This window comes from Plecotus auritus (genome assembly GCF_963455305.1).
Source record: "Plecotus auritus genome assembly, chromosome: 3".
NCBI classification, from domain to species: domain Eukaryota; kingdom Metazoa; phylum Chordata; class Mammalia; order Chiroptera; family Vespertilionidae; genus Plecotus; species Plecotus auritus.
In genome coordinates, this window is record NC_137772.1 from 156,579,220 (window position 1) to 156,599,823 (window position 20,604).

The window sequence follows — 20,604 nt, forward strand, 5'->3', positions numbered from 1 at the left end:
AAAGAGATTCTTTCTTGAGTAGAAATGGAATCATGTTACTTTTCTGCTTCTACCCTGCTATGTAGGGTAGACTCCTATATAGCAGCTTATCCACTGTAGTCACTGCTGATCCTTGAAGTTGATCAGCTTGGGGTCAATCCCTCCCAGTGACTCCAACAGCAATCAAGGCTCAACTACGACAGGTCAGGACACACAGCCTACACAGGTGTGCACCTTGAGTGGCCAGCCCAGGTGATGGGGGAGGTTGTGCCACTTGGCCCTACAGGACACCTATTACACAAAGCCATTCTACCAAATTTCAGGAGATGTATCAGCTCTACATAATAACAGAAACAGACACAAGAAAGCAGACAAAATGTGTAGACAAAGAAACAGGTCCCAAATGAAAGAGCAATCTCAAAAAAAAAAAAAAAAAAAAAAAAAAAGAACTAAATGAAATGGAGGCAAGCAAACTACCACACAGAGTTCAAAACAACGGTTATTAGGATGCTCAAGAAACTTAGTGAGAACATCAAGGAATTTAGTGAGAATTCAACGGCATGAAAAGGACATAGAAACTATAAAAAAGAACCAGTGAGAAATGAAGGATATACTAACTAAAATGAAAAATAATTCACAGGCAATCAACAGTAGTGTAGATGAAACTGAGAAGCAAATCAGTGATTTGAAATATAAAGAAGCAAAAAATACCCAGTCAGAACAGTAAAAAGAAAAAAGAGTAAGAAAACGTGAAGATAGTATAGGAGCCTCTGGGACAACTTCAACCAAAACAACATTTGTATTATGAGAGTGCTGGAAGGAGAATAGAGAGAGAAAGAACTTGAATACCTATTTGAAAAAATAATGGCAGAAAACTTCCCCAACTTGGTGAATGAAATAGACATACAAGTCCAGGAAGTGTAGAGTCCCAAATAAAATGAACCCAAAGAGGCCCACACCGGAATATAATGAACAACATAAATTGTTGAACATAAATAGATCCAGAGACAGAGAAGCATCAAACAGACTGTCATACTTCAGAGGGAAGGCAGGGGAGGGAGGTGGGTAATAGATCAACCAAAGGACTTGTATGCATGCATATAAGCATAACCAATGGACACAGACACAGACACTAGTGGGGTGAGGGCATGTGCTGGGGGTTGGGGGTGGTTGGGCAGAGCTCAATGGGGGAAAAAGAAGACATATGTAATACTATATGTAATACTTTAAACAATAAAGAATTTAAAAAAAAGAAAGAGAAGAATTTATTTAGATAAAAAAAAGAGGCCCACACCAAGACACATCATAATTAAAATGCCAAAGGTTAAAAACAAAGAGAATCTTAAAAGCAGCAAGAGAAAAACAGTTACCTACAAGGGAACACCCATATGACTGTCAGCTGGTTTCTCAACAGAAACTTTGTAGGCCAGAAGGGAGTGCCAAGAAATATTCAAAGTGATGAAAAAAGCAAGGACCTATAACCAAGATTACTCTACCTAGTAAAGCTATCATTTAGAATCGAAGGACAGATAAAGAGCTTCCCAGACAGGAAAAAGCTAAAGGAGTTAATTACCACCAAACCAATATTACGTGAAATGTTAAAGTGTCTTTTTTAAGAAGAAGAAAAAACAACAATAAAGAATATGAACAATAAAATGGCAATAAATACATATCTATTAACAATTGAATCTAAAAAACAAAAGAAATGAACAAACAGAACAGTAAAAGACTCATAGATACAAGAACATTTTGACAGTTGTTAGATGGGCAAGCAGTTGAGAGAGTGGTTGAAAAAGGTGAAGGAATTAAGTACAAATTGGTTATTACAGAATAGTCATGGGAGTAAAGTAGAGCACAGGGAAAATAATCAATAATATTGTAATAACTATGTATGGTGTCAGATGGTTATGACATTTATCAGGATAATCACTTAGTAAGTTGTATAATGTCTACTCACAGGGGTGTATACTTGAAACTAATATAATAATGTGTATAAACTGTAATTGAAAAATAAGAATATAATTAAAAAAGAAGAAAGAAAAACTGTTTAACCAGAAAAAATGGGCAGGAAGAATTGTGTGGTCATCTCACCTTTGTATACAAAACAATCCCTGACAATTCCAGGCCATAAACAGAAACACATTTTGTCAGTTATTCACAGAGTCGCCTCCTTCCTCTTTACCAAAGTTTCAGATCTGCTGACTGGCAGAGAGCATATTGCAAATTTACAACTTTTGAATTTATTTCTGGAAATGATCACTAGCAAAATATTTGCCTTTTCATAGCAAATACATGCCCACATTATGCATATACAGGGAAAGTACATTATTAAAGAAAGACCCAAGAAAGAAAAAAAGTGCTCTATGATGGGGAAGGTGCTGGGAGGCAATACTCACAGAGATCGGAGGCTAACCAACTGCTGGAAAGTGTCAACCTTAATTTCATAGATTTCGTTATGTCGCAGGTCTCTGAAATGACAGAGGTCCAAAGATTGATTTCAAAGTCACTGGTTTCAAAGACTAGTCTTCTAAGAACTTTTACAGAGGGAATACCTGCCCTCAATCAAAGAAACACATGAAATTGACTATCAAGTGACCTTGAAAATTTTTTTTTGTTTAAAAAAGAACATTGTAATTTACACATTTAAACAAGTATTGTTTGTCTCTCTTTCAAAGCAGCTAGTTCTTTGGGGTGAACATAAAACTGTATCCCAAATGCCATCTTCATTGAAATACTTTGAGAATGCCTCTCCTAGCTCTGCCTTCTGAGCCTTTCTTGTATTTTAGGGTCTTCAGGAGTTTCAAAACTGCCTTTCAAAGATAGATTATTTCTTTCTCCCTTAATTTTCCGAAGGCATTCAGAGAAAAATTAAGATGGTTAATATTATTTTGATCAAAACCAAAGTAGAGTATAAAGCAATAGGCTGATGTTTTATGGAGGTGGCAATTTTAAGAAAGGACTTCTAAAGTGTTTCATGTGTAAGTAGCACCAATGGCACTTCAGATATGACAAACATGGCACCCTAAAGATGACTATTGTGAAACAAACATACCAACAAACTCAAGTCCCCCAAATTAAAAAAACACACACCACTTATTGGATATGTAAGTTTAGCAAAATGCCAAAGCTCAAACAAACTGTTTTCATTATTACACCAAGTTCAGGGGGCAGGGGAGGGAGGGGAAAGGAAATAATAAATGGTTTACTTATCATACAATGCATGGTAAAATAGTATTATCTGTATTTCCCAACTTCATAGCTATCCCATACAGTCATGTTGTGTGTAAGAAGGGAACACACATGAAATGTCTCCCCAATGAACCAAGCACATCAATGACTCCTGGATATGTGAGTTTGGGTTTTTATTTTCAGCTAGGTGACTTAGAGACTCCATAGACGTACATTTTCTGAAGCTTTTGGCAGACTGAAAAACTGGGTAAATCCTCCAACAGGTTGTAAGATAGATCTCTGAAAAACAGAAGGTACAAAAGGGAAAAAATCTGTTACATATTAATCGTAAGGAAACATGCTCCCTTTCCCCTTTGAGATGATATATCTTCTAAAGGCTGACACTGAACATTTCTCCAGCTTGACATGGAGCAGGTAGTCACCGTTATTGGATTAAGCAGAAGATTCAAATGTTTACTAAAATGTAACTGTTATACTTCTTTAATTGATTTAAATAATTTACTTAATGAATATATTTATATTTTGTTAGTAATGATCTACAATGGTCTAGCTATTATCTTACTGAAATGAGTACAAATCAAATTAAATAATTGTGCCTCTGTTTCTAAGAGCTGCTATCTACAGCTGAAAGAATCACTGTTGGTTCTTTTTTAATTAACTAAAATAAAACCCCAACAACAATTCAAAACATAGCATTAACTTGGAAATCAATCACTAAGAGAAAGGGAGGGGTGGAAATCTAAGAAAGTCTTCAGCCAAAACTCAACAAATTACAGAATAACAAAACCATCTGGATATATTTAGAGTAAAATATAACTAATCTAAAACAAGCCACGGTAATTTGCAGAAAGCTTAGAAAAAGAAATCTGGTAGATAAAGTAACATAGATATATATGTAAAAAATTTTGTCTCATATTTTAGAAGTTATCAGCTAATCAGCTAACACGTTTTTATGCCTGATTTTAATTCTTAAAACTAGAACCCCACTATGCAACTAAGACAATCAATACTAAGAAGCTCTTAAGTTATTTTATTCTTTAATTGATCACTTTATTCTACATTTATTGGGTAAATGTAATTTATATAGAAATACAATTCATTTCCTACACATAAATAGTTCAGAGAAAGCTGTTTGCAAACACAGATTTGTAGTTTATAGAGGTTTCAAAGATCAAACTGAATAAAAAACAAAATAGCAAAACCATACCTCCCACCTGACCACAAGTATATCTGACTAACAGCAGGATATGTAATTTTGAAAAGTGAGTGAAATAAAATGGACACACATGTTATCAAAGCTGATAGTAATTTGGTTCATTGATCTTCACAGACTTCAAGGGGACACAACCTTCCTGTGTACCTCATAGTAGAGGGTGCATAAAATCCTCTTCCTCATAAAAGACACAGTATCAACTCCTACCTAACTTCTACCTAATGATTTTCATGGTTAACATTGACCAAGCACTTCTTACATGTAGATACCATGTTTACAGCTCCACCTGAACTATTTCATTTAATGCTTGTGGTCACTCTATGAGGGAGACACTGTGATGATCCCCATACAATGTGAAATGACTTGCCTAAGATCACCAGCTACTAAGTAGGGAAACCCACACACAACCAAGTAATTCCCTTGGAGGTGAAGCAAGTTGGGGGCGAAACAACTCAAGTGCAGTTAAATTCCCTCATGTAACGAGGACCCACGGATGATTCAGCCTCTTAATACTGCTTCTAGAACCTAAAGTAGACTGTAGTAGAGGTCAGGACTCTGAATTCTGTTCTCAACTCCAACTCAATCTACTTGGTTGATACACTGGCCAGAGCATTTTTTTAATATAATAAATCTTTATTGTTCAGATTATTACAATTGTTCCTCTTTTTTCCCCCCATAGCTCCCCTCCACCGGGTTCCCACCCCACCCTCTGCCCTTACCTCCCCCCCCTCCCCACTGTCCTTATTGGCTAGAGCATTGATATCTTTCTCAGTTCTCTCCTTAAATGAGAAGATGCCTGCTTTACTGATATTGCAGAATTGTTGAGAAGAACAAATCAATATTGTAGGTTGAAGTGCTTTGAAAATGGCAAGATCCTGCTATTAATGTATTTGTGTATTTTCAGGCCTCTCTAGTTTCAACTTGAGGAAAGAATAATGGAAGTAAGAAACAAGATGATGAGTTAACACTGCCTGAGAGTTTGCAATATTCCCGGGGCTGGTATTTAATCCTCATGATGATCCTCTGAAGGAAGTAATTACACCTCTACTTTATAGATTAGGAAACAGAATCGAGAAGGAATAAACAACTTGTTCAAGATACTGTGCTGGTATAGAGAGAGACTGGACTTGAACCAGAAAAACAGACCCCAGAGTCTTTATGCATAACCAATTTGTCAGTCAGCCTCCATCAATGCAGTTCTAGACCTGGGTGGTTTAATATCTACTGTGTGACATAGTGAAGACAGATGCAATTTATTATTATTATTATTATTATTAATATTTTAAAATATATTTTTTATTGATTTCAGAGAGGAAGGGAGAGGGAGAAATAGAAACATCAACGATGAGAGAGAATCATTGATCTGGTGTGTCCTGCACGTCCCCTACTGTGGATCGAGCCTGCAACCCGGGCACGTGACCTGGCCAGGAATGGAACTGTGACCTCCTGATTCACAGGTCAACGCTCAACCACTGAGCAACACCAGCCAGGCAACAGATGCAATTTAAATACTGGCTCCCAACTTATTAATTAGAGGATGTGAAATTCTAGTCATGGTATTGATCCAGTTTCCTTAAGAAATGAGGATAATTATACCTATTCTGTGTATGGTAGGGAGAATTCTAAGATGGCTCCATGATTTCCACCACCTGCTGTACATACACTTTTGCCTAGTTATTCAATGAAACTGCTTGTGTTTAAAATTTGGACTCTGCTACTTTCTTGCCCTTAAGTTTCCCAGTTCTCAGTTTTCTCATCTGTATCTCTACCTCCTTGGGCAAGGTGGGGTGAATAAGCGGAGACCAGTTCTGCCCCTTTCCTTCAAACATAAATGCCCGACTCCAAGGCTATCACATGGTGTTATTGCAACTCCGTATATTGAGCAACTGTGGCCTGGAGTGACATGCAGGCTGGGAATGGGGGAAGGCAGAATCACCACGGCATACTTTCCCATTCTTCCACTTAACATCTGTAGTGCTGCTTGTAGCGCTGCTACTAGGTAAAGCCTATGGTGGAATTACAGGCATTCAATGGCCGCAGATGTCTACTGTGTGAGAACAGAACCATGGCAAAAGATGAAGGGCCCTTTCACTGCATCCCAACAATGCTTGAGAGGACGATAATAGGGTTGAGTGGGATTTGAGGGAGAGGGCTGAGAATGGAAGGTCAAAACAAAGTTCTTCAAGTTCCTATAAACGACTTTTCATAAAACAAGAAAGGCAGAGAAAAAAAAGCTCCAAGCCAACAGAAATAACATATGCAAACAGTTTAACCATTAGATGAAACATTAGAACATGGCACCCACAACTATACCGGAAGAATGTTTGGTTGCCTTTATCAAGGTATGTGTGCATCCGATAGCTTAATTTTTTATTTTGGCATCCATAGTGGGTTTTTAATCTATTTTTTCTGCTCTGAAAAGCCTTTAGAGGGGGAAAGGAAGTTATTTGGGCTTTGTTCATATCCATTTTCTTAAAGGAAATGTGTGCCAGTTGGACTCTAGTGGGAGACCGTTTGGGGTTTGGAAACATGGTGTACTGCCATCATTACCAAGGTCCCATCAGAGAGCCGCTTGGGCAAAGGAGCCTGACCTCCTGGAGAAGAGCAAGGAAAGAACTTTCTCCCCTTTTAAAGGATTTTTGAAATAACGTCTGCCACTTCACCCCTAGATGGCAGCTGCCTGTCCACAAAGCGTTATTGCCTTACTGATACGCACAGCATTTGGAGATTAGGAAACTGATCACACACGGTTTGAGGAAGAGATGAGATCTGTGCTCCAGTTAAAGTCCTGTTGAAACACAAAACCAGACATAGCTCTTTTATTCAGGCAGCACACGGACATATTTTGATTCACTGACATTCAGACTGGTTGGGCTTTAAAAGCAGTGCCTGTTTTGGTCAAAGTCAAGAGCCTTCTCAAGTACTCACAGGCTCTCCAGGCTCGCGGTTCCACTCAAATCAGGAAACTCAGTGATTTGTGAGGCACCATTCAAAGTCCTAGAAGGAGGGATATATGGGAATTATTGGGAGGAGATAAAAATGGATAATTTAAAAAAATTTAAAAATACATTTTAAGAAATATATTTTTATTGGTTTCAAAGAAGAAGGGAGAGGGAGAGAGAGATAGAAACACCAATGATGAGAGAAATCATTGATCAGCTGCCTCCTGCATGCCCCACCTTGGGGATTGAGCCCGCAACTCAGGCATGTGCCCTGACTGTGAATTGAACTGTGATCTCCTGGCTTATAGGTCAATGGTCAACCACTGAGCCATGCTGTCCAGGCAAAAATGGGTAATTTTTATTCCCATTTTCAAAGCACTTCAACTTATAATATTCATTTGGTTTTTATAGCAACCCTACAAGGGGAAAGTGATATGTCAGAGAAAAACTTACAGTGTTCTTAGTTCAGGTAAATGTTGAAAAGCAGATCTCCCAACAAGCTGGATTGGGTTATCATAGAAATGTCTGAAAAAAAAAATCCAAACACCAATGTCTTAGTAAAAAACTTGAATGGCAAATTTCAACAAGTACATTCAATGTTTTTATGTAATTTCGATTATACTATCTCTATATATAAAAGCCTAAGTGACCGAATGACCGAATGACTGAATGACTGTTTGCCCGGTCACTATGACGGGCACTGACCACCAGGGGGAAGATACTCAACGCAGACATCCCCCTAGGGATCCCAGATTGCGAGAGGGCGCCGGCCAGGCTGAGGGACCCCCACCAGTGCACGAATCCATGCACCGGACCTCTAGTATTATATAACATTCCCGATTACGTGGTTTCAAGCAACCTCAAAAGTGTTTTAACTTATATTATGAGACTTTTGGTAAGAAATTCATACTATTTGAGATCAAAAATTTCTGACAGCAGATATGAATGATAGCTACTAAGGAGAAAAGCAAGTGAACTGTCATTATTACTTAAAAATCTCCCTGTGCCTCCAACATCTGTGGACTCTAGTGAGTGGCAGAAAGGTAATTCAGAGTGCTGGCAAGCATATCATTAATTAAAGAAAGGTGAAGTTTTATATGTTACATGAAGAGTCTATCCTCTGGTCAAATCTTATCATAACACATAAGGGACTAAAAAATGGAATTTGCCTCATAATATTATATTATTCTTTATTTGCACTATGCGCTTATATATTCATATATATTCATGTGTACCCTGGGCAGCTATGATACACATGCTTGTATACATAGGCAGAGTCATCACAGATATAAATAAGGAGCTATAGGGTTCTCAGATGAGAGTTCCCTCATGAGATCAGGGAAAATTTCATTTGAAATGGACCCTGGAAAACAAAATTTCAATAAGTATAGTGAGGAGATAGCATCATAGGAGCAAAGGAAACAAGGAAAGATTCATTTTATGAATTTAGCTTAGTTGGTCTGGACTATGTGTAGGGTAATTGAGTAGAGCTTTGGGGAACTGATCAGGAGGGTTGGCTTGGGCCACATGGAAGGCTGTGAAAGTCAGGGTAAGGAGTGTGCATTTAACGTAAATAGAAAATCCCGAGTTTCTGCATGTTTCATAGCAAGAGAGTGACAATATGGATGCTGTGTTTCAAGAGAGACAACCCTACCAGTGGTGGAGGCAGGGAGATGAGCCTTAGCCTGATGCACATCTAGAGGTAATTGCTAGCAGAGAGGCTGATGGGCAGCTGGATGGGAAGTTAGGTATAGGATGGGACTGCAGAGGTAGAAATAAGGCCTGCGTAGCCAATAGATACAGGAAACCTTTGCCTTCACAGAAAGTGGGAACCCGGGAGGGGGCGTGGGTGGGGATGGCAATGACAAGAGATGGAAACAGAAGCAGAAGCAAGGAGAGGAGGGATTAAGTCAACATCAAATATTGGATAGGAGCACTAATAATTGGGGGGCTGTTAGTCCCCTTTAAGCATTATTAGCAAATCAAGAGAGTGATTAAAAAACACCCAGTCCTGCAGCTGCTAGGAAAAAGAAGCAAAGGCAATGCAAGTTGCCAACCTCTTACTATGTAAATACTCTCTAATGAGGACTAATGTTTATTGGCAATAAACTTAAAAACCCTTAGTTTTCCAACATACTGTCAGAACATTTCAGGAATGATGAATGGCATTTTTTTTTCTTTTAGTTGTCAGGGCTAATTGGGACTCCAGCTCATTTGTGACAAATGGTACGCAGTCCCAGAATGCCTCTCAATCAAGTTGGCACAGGATAGATTTCTGCCAAGAAGTGCCCCTAGAGTCATGTTCAACAGTTGTCCTTACTCTCTACCTCCAAATTCAAGGTGCCTTGAGGAGACAGAAGGGCTGGGCAGTCAGGGACGGGACCTTGGACGGGACGTTGGGAGAGGGAGAAGAGTGGGGAAGTCCTAGAGTAACAGGACCGTGCAGATGTGAACAGGATAGAACTTGCTGACTGCACCTCAGAAACAAACAAAAGTACCTAGAACCAGGGAACCCAGGTAGGTGGGGAAAGAAGGGTGTGCGCGGGAGACCTCAGCTTTAAAATGTGTAGATGCTACTAAGACAGGCAATTTGCAGATAGCCAATCACAAGGCAGTGAGGTGTATAATCAATCCCAAGGATGCTGCTAAGGCAGAAGTCTTTGAAAGGACCAATCAGGAACTAGCAAGCATGAATTTACCCCTGGACAAAGAAGCACACACTCTCTTCTCTCTCTCTGGCGCACTGGGCTCCTATCACAGGGGGGATACTCCCCTGTGCCCATGTGGCTTGTGGCCATATGCGACTGCACACGTGGACTGATGGACTTCAGTTAGCTTGGATGCTGAACTACACACAGCTGCAACCTGGAACAGAAGCTCTGGAACTGGCCTGCTTTTGGAACCCCAGGTGCACCTTTTCCAGGACCAGTTTAAGGGGCATGGGACTTTGGAACCTGAGACAAAGAAGCTTCACCAGTAACCTGCTTTAGGTCCCCTTCTTGCTGCCCCCTGCGGCAGGAAGTCCGTCTATTCCTCAATGAACTTTGCCTCCGCTAACCATTTTTGTCCGTGAATCCATTCTTCGGTTCTGTGAGACAACGAACTCAGACTCCGAACACCACATTTTGGTTTCACCTTCACCCATGACCTCAGTCCAATCCTATGTCCCAAATATGCCAGGTATCCTTTTAACTAAGAACCAGCCCAATACTAACATATTTTCATTTTCTTATATATCTACATATGATCAATCTTATGTCTGTGCTAAATGTGAAACATAGAATTAATTATTCATTACAGCTGTAAGTATTTTATGCTTTTACGGTACCTAAATCCTCATATACACCTTTCTAAAACATATGCATATTTCTAGAATTACAACTTAGCTTATAATTGTATAAATGTGACTTCATGGTTGGCTTGACAATCAGTGGGTATACAGATAGCATAAAACAGTATTCCCATTCCCCACCATCAACTTAGGCTGAAGTTTATTGTTGTAAAGGACTTCTATTTGCATATAACAATTTACATTTCTAGTACACTTGGATTCATTTTAAAAATCAGTTTTATTCCTTATAAAATAGAGAGAAGCAAAGCATTTCACAAGATTATTGTGAAGTGAGAAAAGGCATCTGAAGATATAAAGCACGATGCAATGCATATTGAAGGTCCTAGAAAAGCAAATCTTTTATATTATTTCATCATTTAGCTAAAACCTGGCAAAACACCTCTCTACATATTTCTCTGTATTGAGTCTTACATTGACTGAGAAAAAACTTGGGCACATATAGACCATTCATTGTATTATGTTTAAAAGAGCAATGCCTGCTCTATTTCAGGATGGGAAAATAAAAAAGAACCACGGCCACTTACATTGTAATAAGAGAAGGGTTGCCTACAAATGCTTTCTCAGGTATCGACTTGATATTGTTGCTGTGAAATCCTCTAGAAAGAGAAGAAAAAAATTTTTGTAGGAAATATTGTGTGGGATAAATTTATTTATTAGCCCTCACCTTCTCGCCCCATGGCAATTACCAGCACTTCTTGCCCCATGGCAATTACCTTTAGTAACTAGAAGCTCAGGTTAAATTCCTCTATGCATTTTGAAACTTATGTGCCCTCACTCTCTAGGACAGTGGTCGGCAAACTGCGGCTTGCGAGCCACATGCGGCTCGCGAGCTGCGGTTTGCCACTCTGTTGACTAATGAGTTTGCCGACCACTGGACTAGACTAAAAGTTACCGTGTAGTTGGCAGCTGTGAGGATTAGGCAATTGTGGCATATTGTGTGCAAAGAGGTAAAGGGTAATATATGACAGTGGTTGGCAAACTCATTAGTCAACAGAGCAGCTGTTTGCCGACCACTTCTCTAGGAGAAAAAGAAATCACAGGCTGTCATCTTGAAAGAGAAATAAAGAATCTGAAAGTAATAATTGTGCTTTATGGAACTTACAATCTAATGTTATTAAAGAAAATCCATCTGTTAATATCTGATAGAGCACTGTTGTGTAACAACTTGAGACAGAGGGAAGCATCTATGGAGATATCTATGACCCCATTTGAAGCTAGGAGAAGAGAAAATGGATGTAAGCTGCAGTGAGGTAGAGATTTAAGTCATCTCCTTATGAGAACAAAATTTCCTGATCTGAAGGAAGGTGCTCAGTGAGTCTGTAATAACGAATTGATTCTCATCTGTTGATGCTAATGTTGTCTGAATGGCAGAGGGGCACAGTCAAAGGTCTTTGGGTCCTATGTGGGCCTGTGGATGAGATGAGTGGCAGTCATTGGTCAGCCTCGCCATAAACAACCATGACTTCCCAGTTAGGCCACAGTGGGTTTTCCCAAGGCAGAACCTCCTGAAGGTTTTTTTTTTTTTTTTTTTTTTTTTATAAACAAGCCCATGCAGTCTACCTCCTTTAGCTGTGTGACTTATTTCTCTCTGCCAGGAAAATAGGCTCTAGGCTTATTTTCCTTTCCAAGTGTTAGCACATTGTTTACATAGTTTTTTTTTTTTTTTTTTTTGGTACAGTGAAAAACTAATTATAGTATGTAAAAGAATATATACAACCTAATAGCTGAAGGTTAGCTCTACTTTAGTAAAATTGTGTTTTTTAATTAAACAAGAGTCATGAAGTATTTAAAGAATGTGAAATAACGTATGTGAAAGCATCTAGCACTGCACTAGGCACATGCATTTTATTCTAGGTTGCTATGCAGCCTAGAAATGTTTTTCAAAATGCTCAGCAAATAACTGAATTCCATTACAGTTCTGCACAAATCTATAAAGTATATAAATATTGGGGAAACGTGTCTTAGGAAAGAAGTATGGCTTAGAGAAATATGTATATATTTTTTCTAATATACATATATTAGAGAAATCCATTATAAATTTTAAAAGATTATTTGATGGTTGCTGATGATAGAATCAATTACAGTATATTTCAAGTGTACTTAATTGTCATTTATATGAATTAAAATTTTTTTCTAATAAGTCACATTTAAAAAAAAAATAAATTAACCAAGAATAGAATCTCCCATCAAATCTGTCCTAAATACTTACAGTTCTTTAAGGTTGGAGAGCGTCCTGATTGCAGTGGGGAATTCATCAAGGTTATTATAATTTAAATCTCTGAAAGTAAGTACATAGTATTTTCAGTTTTTTATTTACAGGTTCATATATATTACAATTACTAGGAAAGTTAACATGTTATTTCAATGGACCAGTATCACTGATGAAAATTCTCATTCCTTCTCTATTTTCTTTTTGGTTAATCTTCACCTGAGGATGTTTTTTCTATTGCTTTTTCAGCAATATGGAGGGATTGAGGGAGGTAGAGAGAGAGAGAGAGAAAGAGAGAGAGAGAGGAGACATCGACGTGAGAAACACATCAATTGGTTGCCTCCTACAGGTGCCCCAACCACGACGGGGAGCGAACCTACAACTCAAGTACATGCCCTTGACTGGAATCAAACCCGAGACCCCTTAGGTTCCCAGGCTAACGCTCCTACCACTGAGCAACACCAACCAGGGCTCATTCCTTCTCTTTATGGAGAGAGGTTTTCTTGGCTTGTTGATCACCACCATTCTACAAGTCTCTGCATTAAAATGGCCATCAGGCTGAAACCGGTTTGGCTCAGTGGATAGAGCGTCGGCCTGCGGACTGAAAGGTCCCGGGTTCGATTCCGGTCAAGGGCATGTACCTTGGTTGCGGGCACATCTCCAGTAGGAGGCGTGCAGGAGGCAGCTGATCGATGTTTCTCTCTCATCGATGTTTCTAGCTCTCTATCCCTCTCCCTTCCTCTCTGTGAAATATCAATAAAATATATTAAAAAAAATGGCCATTAGATTGATCATGAGTAATTTCAAAGAGTCAAGGCTCAATGGCACAGGGGCATTTCAAAAAAGGGAGGGGACATAGAGCAGTGTCAATGTCCAAGTAGGAGGGATGCTTGGCCAAGTGTTAAAAGCTTGCTAAAGTGGCTCTTCACCTGAGCCTAGCTCACTAAGCTGCCAGATTGTACGTGCACTACTCTGGGCTCCTGAATCACATGCCCTTTCTTGTTCCCTCCTCCATTTTCTTCTTCCCCCTGCTTTTTAGTGTCTTGCCTGACAGGACCTCTGGGAGAGCTGCTTTGTCCCTGGCTCCTGGGGAGTGCCTCTAACCCTCACAGCCTGAGGTCCGGATGACAGCCTGCTTCTGGAGAGGTTTATATGTGCAGGGTACTCTCAGGAAGAACATTAGGTCTAGAATTTTCTCAGGGACACAAATAGTGATTCAGATCAGAAGTATGATGTTTTCGTTGGTCTGTGAGGCAAAGCTCTGTATTATTTTTCATGCACATAGATGGGATAGCCAAACAATCTCAAATCATTAATTTCCCTATTTGTTATGACACAAATGGCTTTTCAATTCCATTACTCACACGAGCTTTATAGATTTACTCCACCTTATAGCTACATCTTTGTATGAAAAAGTAATTGCCTCCTGATCTCTGGGAATGGCAGATTTCCCAGATGACACAGAAAAACCTTTTGGTCAGGCAATCAGATGTGGTTAGATCTTCCTCTGTGGAAAAGAACTGCTATTTAATTTTAAGAGAGAGATAATTTAACTGAGTTAAACATGAATCAAGATTCCTACTTGTCTGACACAAACCATCCTTAAGCTATACTGCAGGCAGGAAACTTGGGTCTTTTGTGGACATAAATTTTCTTCCTGTTTGTAAATCTCTCCAGATGCTCTGTTTTGATTAAAAAAGTACTGGGTCCTTATAAATTACTTGGATTTCTAGTGAGAGAAAGGAAGACGTTGGGAGTAACCAATTGACTGATCCTCAGCCCTGGCAAGGGGAGGGGAGGGGGTCAATAAGATGTTTCTCCTAAAATGTTTTATTCCATGGTATTTATATGCAATCCTGGGTCCTCACCTAAACATGAGGGGGTGGGGGAGACTATTTACGGGAATACCCATCAAAGCCCATCTTGTTTTTGTTCCTGTTGAGTTGAAAAGGACCGAAGGTGCTTTCCATTGCTAAGATTCCCCCACCCAGCTCTGTGTAGATAACGGGGAAGTTCTAATTTTTCCTAGCAGCCGATGGAAACTGCTTGCCTATGCCATTGAGTTGACATCAAAGTTCTGCCTGGACAAGTTCATCTTTGGCATCTCCTTATGAGGATGATTGCTCCCTTCTAGGAGGAAACACAGAGTGACTTAAGTAACCCAGGAAGGAGAGCTGTTATTGCTGATCGGCCTCAAGAAGACCACAAACAATAGATGGTCTGGAAGGAAATTGGTGGATGCAGAGCTGGTTGGAAGTTCAATTGATCATGTGCAAATTATTAAGCTCTGTATGCAAATGAATAATGGGCTCCAAGGCCACAGCAGAGGTGGTCTCTGGTTATCCCCTTTGCAGTCCTGTCACAGACAGCATTGTTGATTCAGTGGCCCTGTGTGGTTTATTGTGCTTGAGTAGTAAAAACATGAGGTTTGAGTTGGGACACAGCTGGAACCACCCTCCTCTCCCAGCACACTCAGAACCTGCACTGCCTGTCACCCCACCCTCACTATGTCTCTCCCACTCAACAGGGCAATGAAGAGCAGCTCCTCACCTGGGAAAGGGCTCAGCCAGGTGTGTGGCCCATAAGAAGCCCGTCTCCAAGTGGCTTTGGGATACACTTTAGGCCAGTGGTCGGCAAACTGCGGCTCTCGAGCCATGGTTTGCCGCTCTGTTGACTAATGAGTTTGCCCCCCACTGCTCTAGGCTACAGTCAGCTGGCTGGGCTCTAGTTTTATTACAGGTAACAACTCAAAACTAAATTTTTGACTTTTTCTTTGGAAGTAGAATGTAGTAGTGAACGTGGATTTTGAAGTCAAACTAGAGAAGGAAGCAAATCCCAGTTATGCTATTGACTAGCTATGTAATGTTGGTAAAATCCTTAATAGCACTAGACCTAAGATGGGAGAGTAATGTCTGCTCTCATAGGATGGTTGTAGGATTAATTGAAAGTGTGCCAAATGTCCAGTGCCATATTTGACTATGGATATACTCAATACGTGGTAGCCACCATAACTTGTTAGTCTTTAGAGTTGTTTTTAGCATGAACCCTGCTGTTTCCTAATGAGACACCTGTTCATCTCAGATTGCAGCTTGGTCTGCATCCTGGACAATAAAGAATTTATTCTTTTTTTAAATGTATTTTTTATTGTTGATATTATTACAGACATCTCTCATTCCCCCTCTCCCATTAGCCCCCTCCCATCCTTATTCTCGACAGAATACACATTCCCAAACACATAGTCTCTGCTCAGTGGAAAGCATCTCCTTTAGCTTATAATGATTCTAACTAATTTATCACTCTTATTAGATCAAGATAAAATCTTGTTTAGCTTTGCCAGGTGTGTGTTTGTGTGTAAGATAAAGCTGCAGTGAATATCTGTTTAAAGCTCAGGCAATTAACCAAACCAAACAGCAATCTTAACTTTAAGGCTGTTTTGATTCCTTCAGAATACTCAGGAAAACACTGAAAAAAGGGAAACAAATAAAAGGTCAACTCACAAAGTCTCTAGGCTGTGGAGCCCATCAAAGCATTTCTTTCCCAGAGAGTGGATTCTATTGTTATGGAGATGCCTGCAGGAGAACATTACAGACAGTCAGCAAGGCGCACTGCACATAGAAACTTAGGCATATTTTAATTGCTTAAATCCAAAGAAACTTAAATTAAAGAATGCACTAGTTATATACAGGAAATGCTTTGTTTAACGTTTTGTAAAAAGGTTATGTGCTCCATTCACTCTTGCCATAGATGATTTTATACCTTAGAATTTAATAGGCAATCACAGTTTTACCTTTCAGGTTGAGATATCAGGTAGTGTGTTATAATATGAGCAACATGATTGATAAAAATAAATCCAGGTTGTTCAGTGTGGTTGTTCAGCATATTTTCCAACATGGGTTAATTAGCATAGCTTTTGGAGGTAGGGTGATAAGAAAGATATTGACCCTTATTGACAAATGGAGGGTGGAGGAAAGGTCCTGGTGTATCAGTACATCTTTTGTTGAAGCTGATGGCTTATGATGAGTACATTTTCAGGGTAGGGCCACAGGGTAAGAGAAAACAGCAATTTTGACTGCAGAAAATGATGATCATATATTTTGGCTGCCCAAGAAGATTAGTTATCTTGACACACTATTAGTGTGTATAATTATCACCACTGGCTCAATGATAAGTGAGTGAGGTCAAAGCCAATGAGAGCAATTGTGTGCATAACTGAAAACTGGATCAAGTCCCAAAGAGATTTTTGGAAAATGAGCTTAAGGAAGATAGCGTGAAAAAGAATAGCTGGCTCTCTGTAAATCTATTCCCTCTAGTGCAGTGATTTCCAACCGGTGTGCTGCAAGAATTTTTAAAACACATAATACCTGACTATTTAGTCAGGGGCACTTAGATTGTCAACTAATAAAACGACCATAGCAAACACAACAGCCGTCAGTGTGAGTGAATCAAAATTATACATATATTTTTCTCAGATCGGCAAAAATATAATTTTTGGTGTGGCCCAAAATTTTAGTAATTAGTTTATGTGTGCCATGAGCTGAAAAAGGTTGAAAACCACTGCTCTAGTGGAAGAGAAAACAAAGCACCTATCCAGCTTCTGGCATGTCCCTAGCACCATGTTTGTAAGTAAAATTCAGTTTAGAAAGATGTTAATATCACCCAAAATTTGTTATTCTTTCAGGCTAAGGTTCTTATTCTAATATATATGCATTGGGTTCATATGAGATATATGTAATATTTATTGAGGATCTTCTACATGCAACACATGGGGAAAGGGATTGAGGGGAACCTAAAAAAAAAGAATAAAAAGCTGGTGAGCTCTCACAGTAGTATACAATGCAAAAGACAGACATGCAGTCAAGTAAAGTGGAATGATTGGAGGCAGTGGTGAGCGGTGGGGGGGGGGGGGGGGTTGGCGTGAAGTGAAGGGAGAAATAGTGCAGAAGAGGCCTTGATCCAGGTTCTTCCACGAACTGATCTTACAGCCTTGTGAGCAGCTGCTATTTTCCTCTATCAGCATCAACTGACATTTTATATACATGGGGCATATTTCTACACTCTTACAGAAGACTGGTTATTTTTCAAACTATTAATTGAGAGTTATTTTGATTTACTGAAACAATGGAACCTAGACATATGGTGGGGAGGCATAGACATGCATAGCTCACTCTCAGGATCATTCTTGCTTCTCTTTCCTTGGTAGGGATTCAAGAGTATTTATTTATTTGTTAATCCTCACCCAAGGATATTTTCCCATGGATTTTTAGAGAGAGTTGGAAGGGATATATAGAGAGAAACATTCATGTGAGAGAGACATTGATTGGTTGCCTCCCACATGTGCCCCAACCAGGGCTGGGGATCGAGCTTGCAACTAAGATACATGCCCTTGACTGGAATTGAACCCAGACCCTTCATTCCATGTGCTGATGCTCTATTCATTAAGCCAAACCAGCTAGGCCAAGAGTATTTATGAAATAACTAGAGGCCCAGTGCACGAATTTGTGCACAGGTGGGATCCCTTGGCCTGGCCAGTGATAGAGGCCTATGGGGGAGGGGTTGTCTGGCTGAGGGTAGGGACCCCAGGAGGTTGGCCAGCTGGCTATCACCATCAGGGCTGATCTGGGGGGGCTGGCTGGCCAGGGGGAGGGGCCACGGGAGGTTGGCTGTGGGAGTACACTGACCACCAGGGGGCAGCTCCTGCATTGAGTGTCTGCCCCCAGTGGTCAGTACGTGTCATAGTGACTGGTCTGCTGGTCATTCTGGTTGTTCCAGTCATTCAGTCCTAATGGTCGCTTAGGCATATATATATATATGGCATATTTCAATTTGACCTGAATTATAAGTTATTATCAGAAATAAGGCATTTTTACTGATTGTACTGTGTGGTGGTTACTTGTACAATATACAATGGGCAGAGGTCATATTTTATTATCTTTGAATGCCCAGCAGTACTTGGCACTTAGCAGGTGTTCCATAAATGTTGTTTCATCTTTTATACAATTAGAACACTTATAAGTCATTTTGGGGAGGGATTCAGGGTGTTTTCCACCCTTAAAATCTCCCTATTCAAGGTTTGAAGGGCCAGCACTTTAAGGTCAAGGTCTTAGAGTGAGTTTAGAAATTGTTAAAAGGGAGAGAGAGAGAAAAAAAAAACAATCAATAGAACTTACAGAACTACCAAGCTGGAGAGGTTTCCAAAGGCATAGTCTGGTATGTGGTGTATTTTGTTCAGGGCCAAGGTCATGGCTTGCAGTGCTGATAAACTTCTGAAAGCCTGGACAGGGACTTCCGTCAGAGCGTTGTCATCCAGCCACAGGTGCCTCAGGGAGTGCAGGCCACTGAAACAGCTGGGGGGAACGTAGCTGATGTGGTTGGCATCTAGCCGCCTGGGGGAGAAAGCAAGCAAGAATGGAGAAGAGAGCAGAGCCCAGGCAAACACAGAGCCTTGCAAGAAAACCCTCCATGTGCTGATTAACATGAGTAAGACGGGCCCAGGGCCCTCACAGTCCTCGGATGTCTGGAGCATTTTGCTCTCTTGCTAAGCTCTCTTTCTCACTCAAGAGGAGAGCCATTGCTCCTGAGGTCCCCTCGGCTGTAAAATTCCACGGTGCTTGGTTCTCTTCCAGGCTTGTGGGTAGCATGCTTTCATGCCTGAAGTGGCCTCCCCGGAGGTATAAAGATTCAGGTGAGGATCTTTTAGTTTTCCTTTCTGACACCAAGTGAAAGACACCCTCTCTTCTCCCTCCCGCCCCAAGCCAAATACATGCCTTTTTGTTTGTCCTCCAGACTGTTTTGAACATACTGAGCATGCTAATCCACTGGTTTGTTTATTAAGCTCTGGGAAAAGATTGTTTCAGTATTTGAAAGGAACGGAGTGATTTGTAAAGGCTGTTCCAGCGTTGGAAGGCCTAAAAATTGCTGGCTTTCTTGCTCACCCTAACCATTGGCACTGGTTAGATGTTTGTTTTTCCTGACATTTTAAATGAATAATAAAATTAACAACATTCCCAGTTTTTGCTTCCTTTTTTCCACACACCATTCCCCCCCCGCCCCACTCAAATGGGAAAAGACATCTAAATATAGATCTGGTTAATGAGGTGTTGCAACTTCAGAGCCAGCAGAGGGAGTGCAATACATTTATTTCCCCCGAATCCAACACAAACAGCAGCTGTAATGACAATGTCTTAACTTTTCTTGTTGAAGTGACCAGACAGACAAATAACGAAACATTTCTGTAAGGTGCATGAACACTAGAACTGCCATCACTCCGCTAGGCTTCCCACAGCCCTCACTCATCTTTCCCCCAATCTGTTCTTCAGGCTCACCCATGTGTTTGCATTTTTCAAAGCTGGGATTTAAAAGAGGAAGAGTTGCCTGTTAAGCAGTCCATGTATTAAGAAGGATTAGGAAATCACGAGTGGATTTTGAAAAATATTTTAGGAAGCATTTAAGACTAAACAGATGTAGGGAGCACACCAGGATCAGGAAGCAATCCCCTGCACACCAAATTCAAACAGTTTAGAAACAGAGAGAATGCTCTGCGGTAGGGAGCGAGGGAACCAATGCAGCTCCCTCACTTTCGGTCACAGCGCTTGTCCTCTGGCTGCTACTTCTGACTGAGTGGGAACGAGTGATGCCTTCAAGGTCGTGAGCCAAGTGGTGGTAGTAATGGAGATAAGGTCACTTGGAACGCAGTTTCACAGTCCGGCGTCATACCCCACTC

The 20,604-nt window shown here is 40.3% G+C and overlaps 1 protein-coding gene across 2 annotated transcripts in view; it reads right to left on the reverse strand.

Annotated features, from left to right (window-relative positions):
* The window catches only part of LGR5 (leucine rich repeat containing G protein-coupled receptor 5), a 147,213-nt gene that overhangs the window by 24,933 nt on the left and 101,676 nt on the right, over nt 1-20,604 (reverse strand). Inside the window, exons 5-13 of one of the 2 annotated variants that reach the window (XM_080660683.1) lie at nt 19,052-19,267; nt 16,382-16,453; nt 12,885-12,953; nt 11,200-11,271; nt 7,777-7,848; nt 7,310-7,378; nt 7,098-7,169; nt 3,382-3,447; nt 2,376-2,447 (exon numbers count right to left, since the gene is read on the reverse strand). In XM_080660683.1, coding sequence (XP_080516809.1) covers nt 2,376-2,447; nt 3,382-3,447; nt 7,098-7,169; nt 7,310-7,378; nt 7,777-7,848; nt 11,200-11,271; nt 12,885-12,953; nt 16,382-16,453; nt 19,052-19,267 — 780 coding nt within the window. The remainder of the gene's footprint in view (nt 1-2,375; nt 2,448-3,381; nt 3,448-7,097; nt 7,170-7,309; nt 7,379-7,776; nt 7,849-11,199; nt 11,272-12,884; nt 12,954-16,381; nt 16,454-19,051; nt 19,268-20,604) is intronic. The other variant, XM_080660684.1, reaches the window with a different exon arrangement.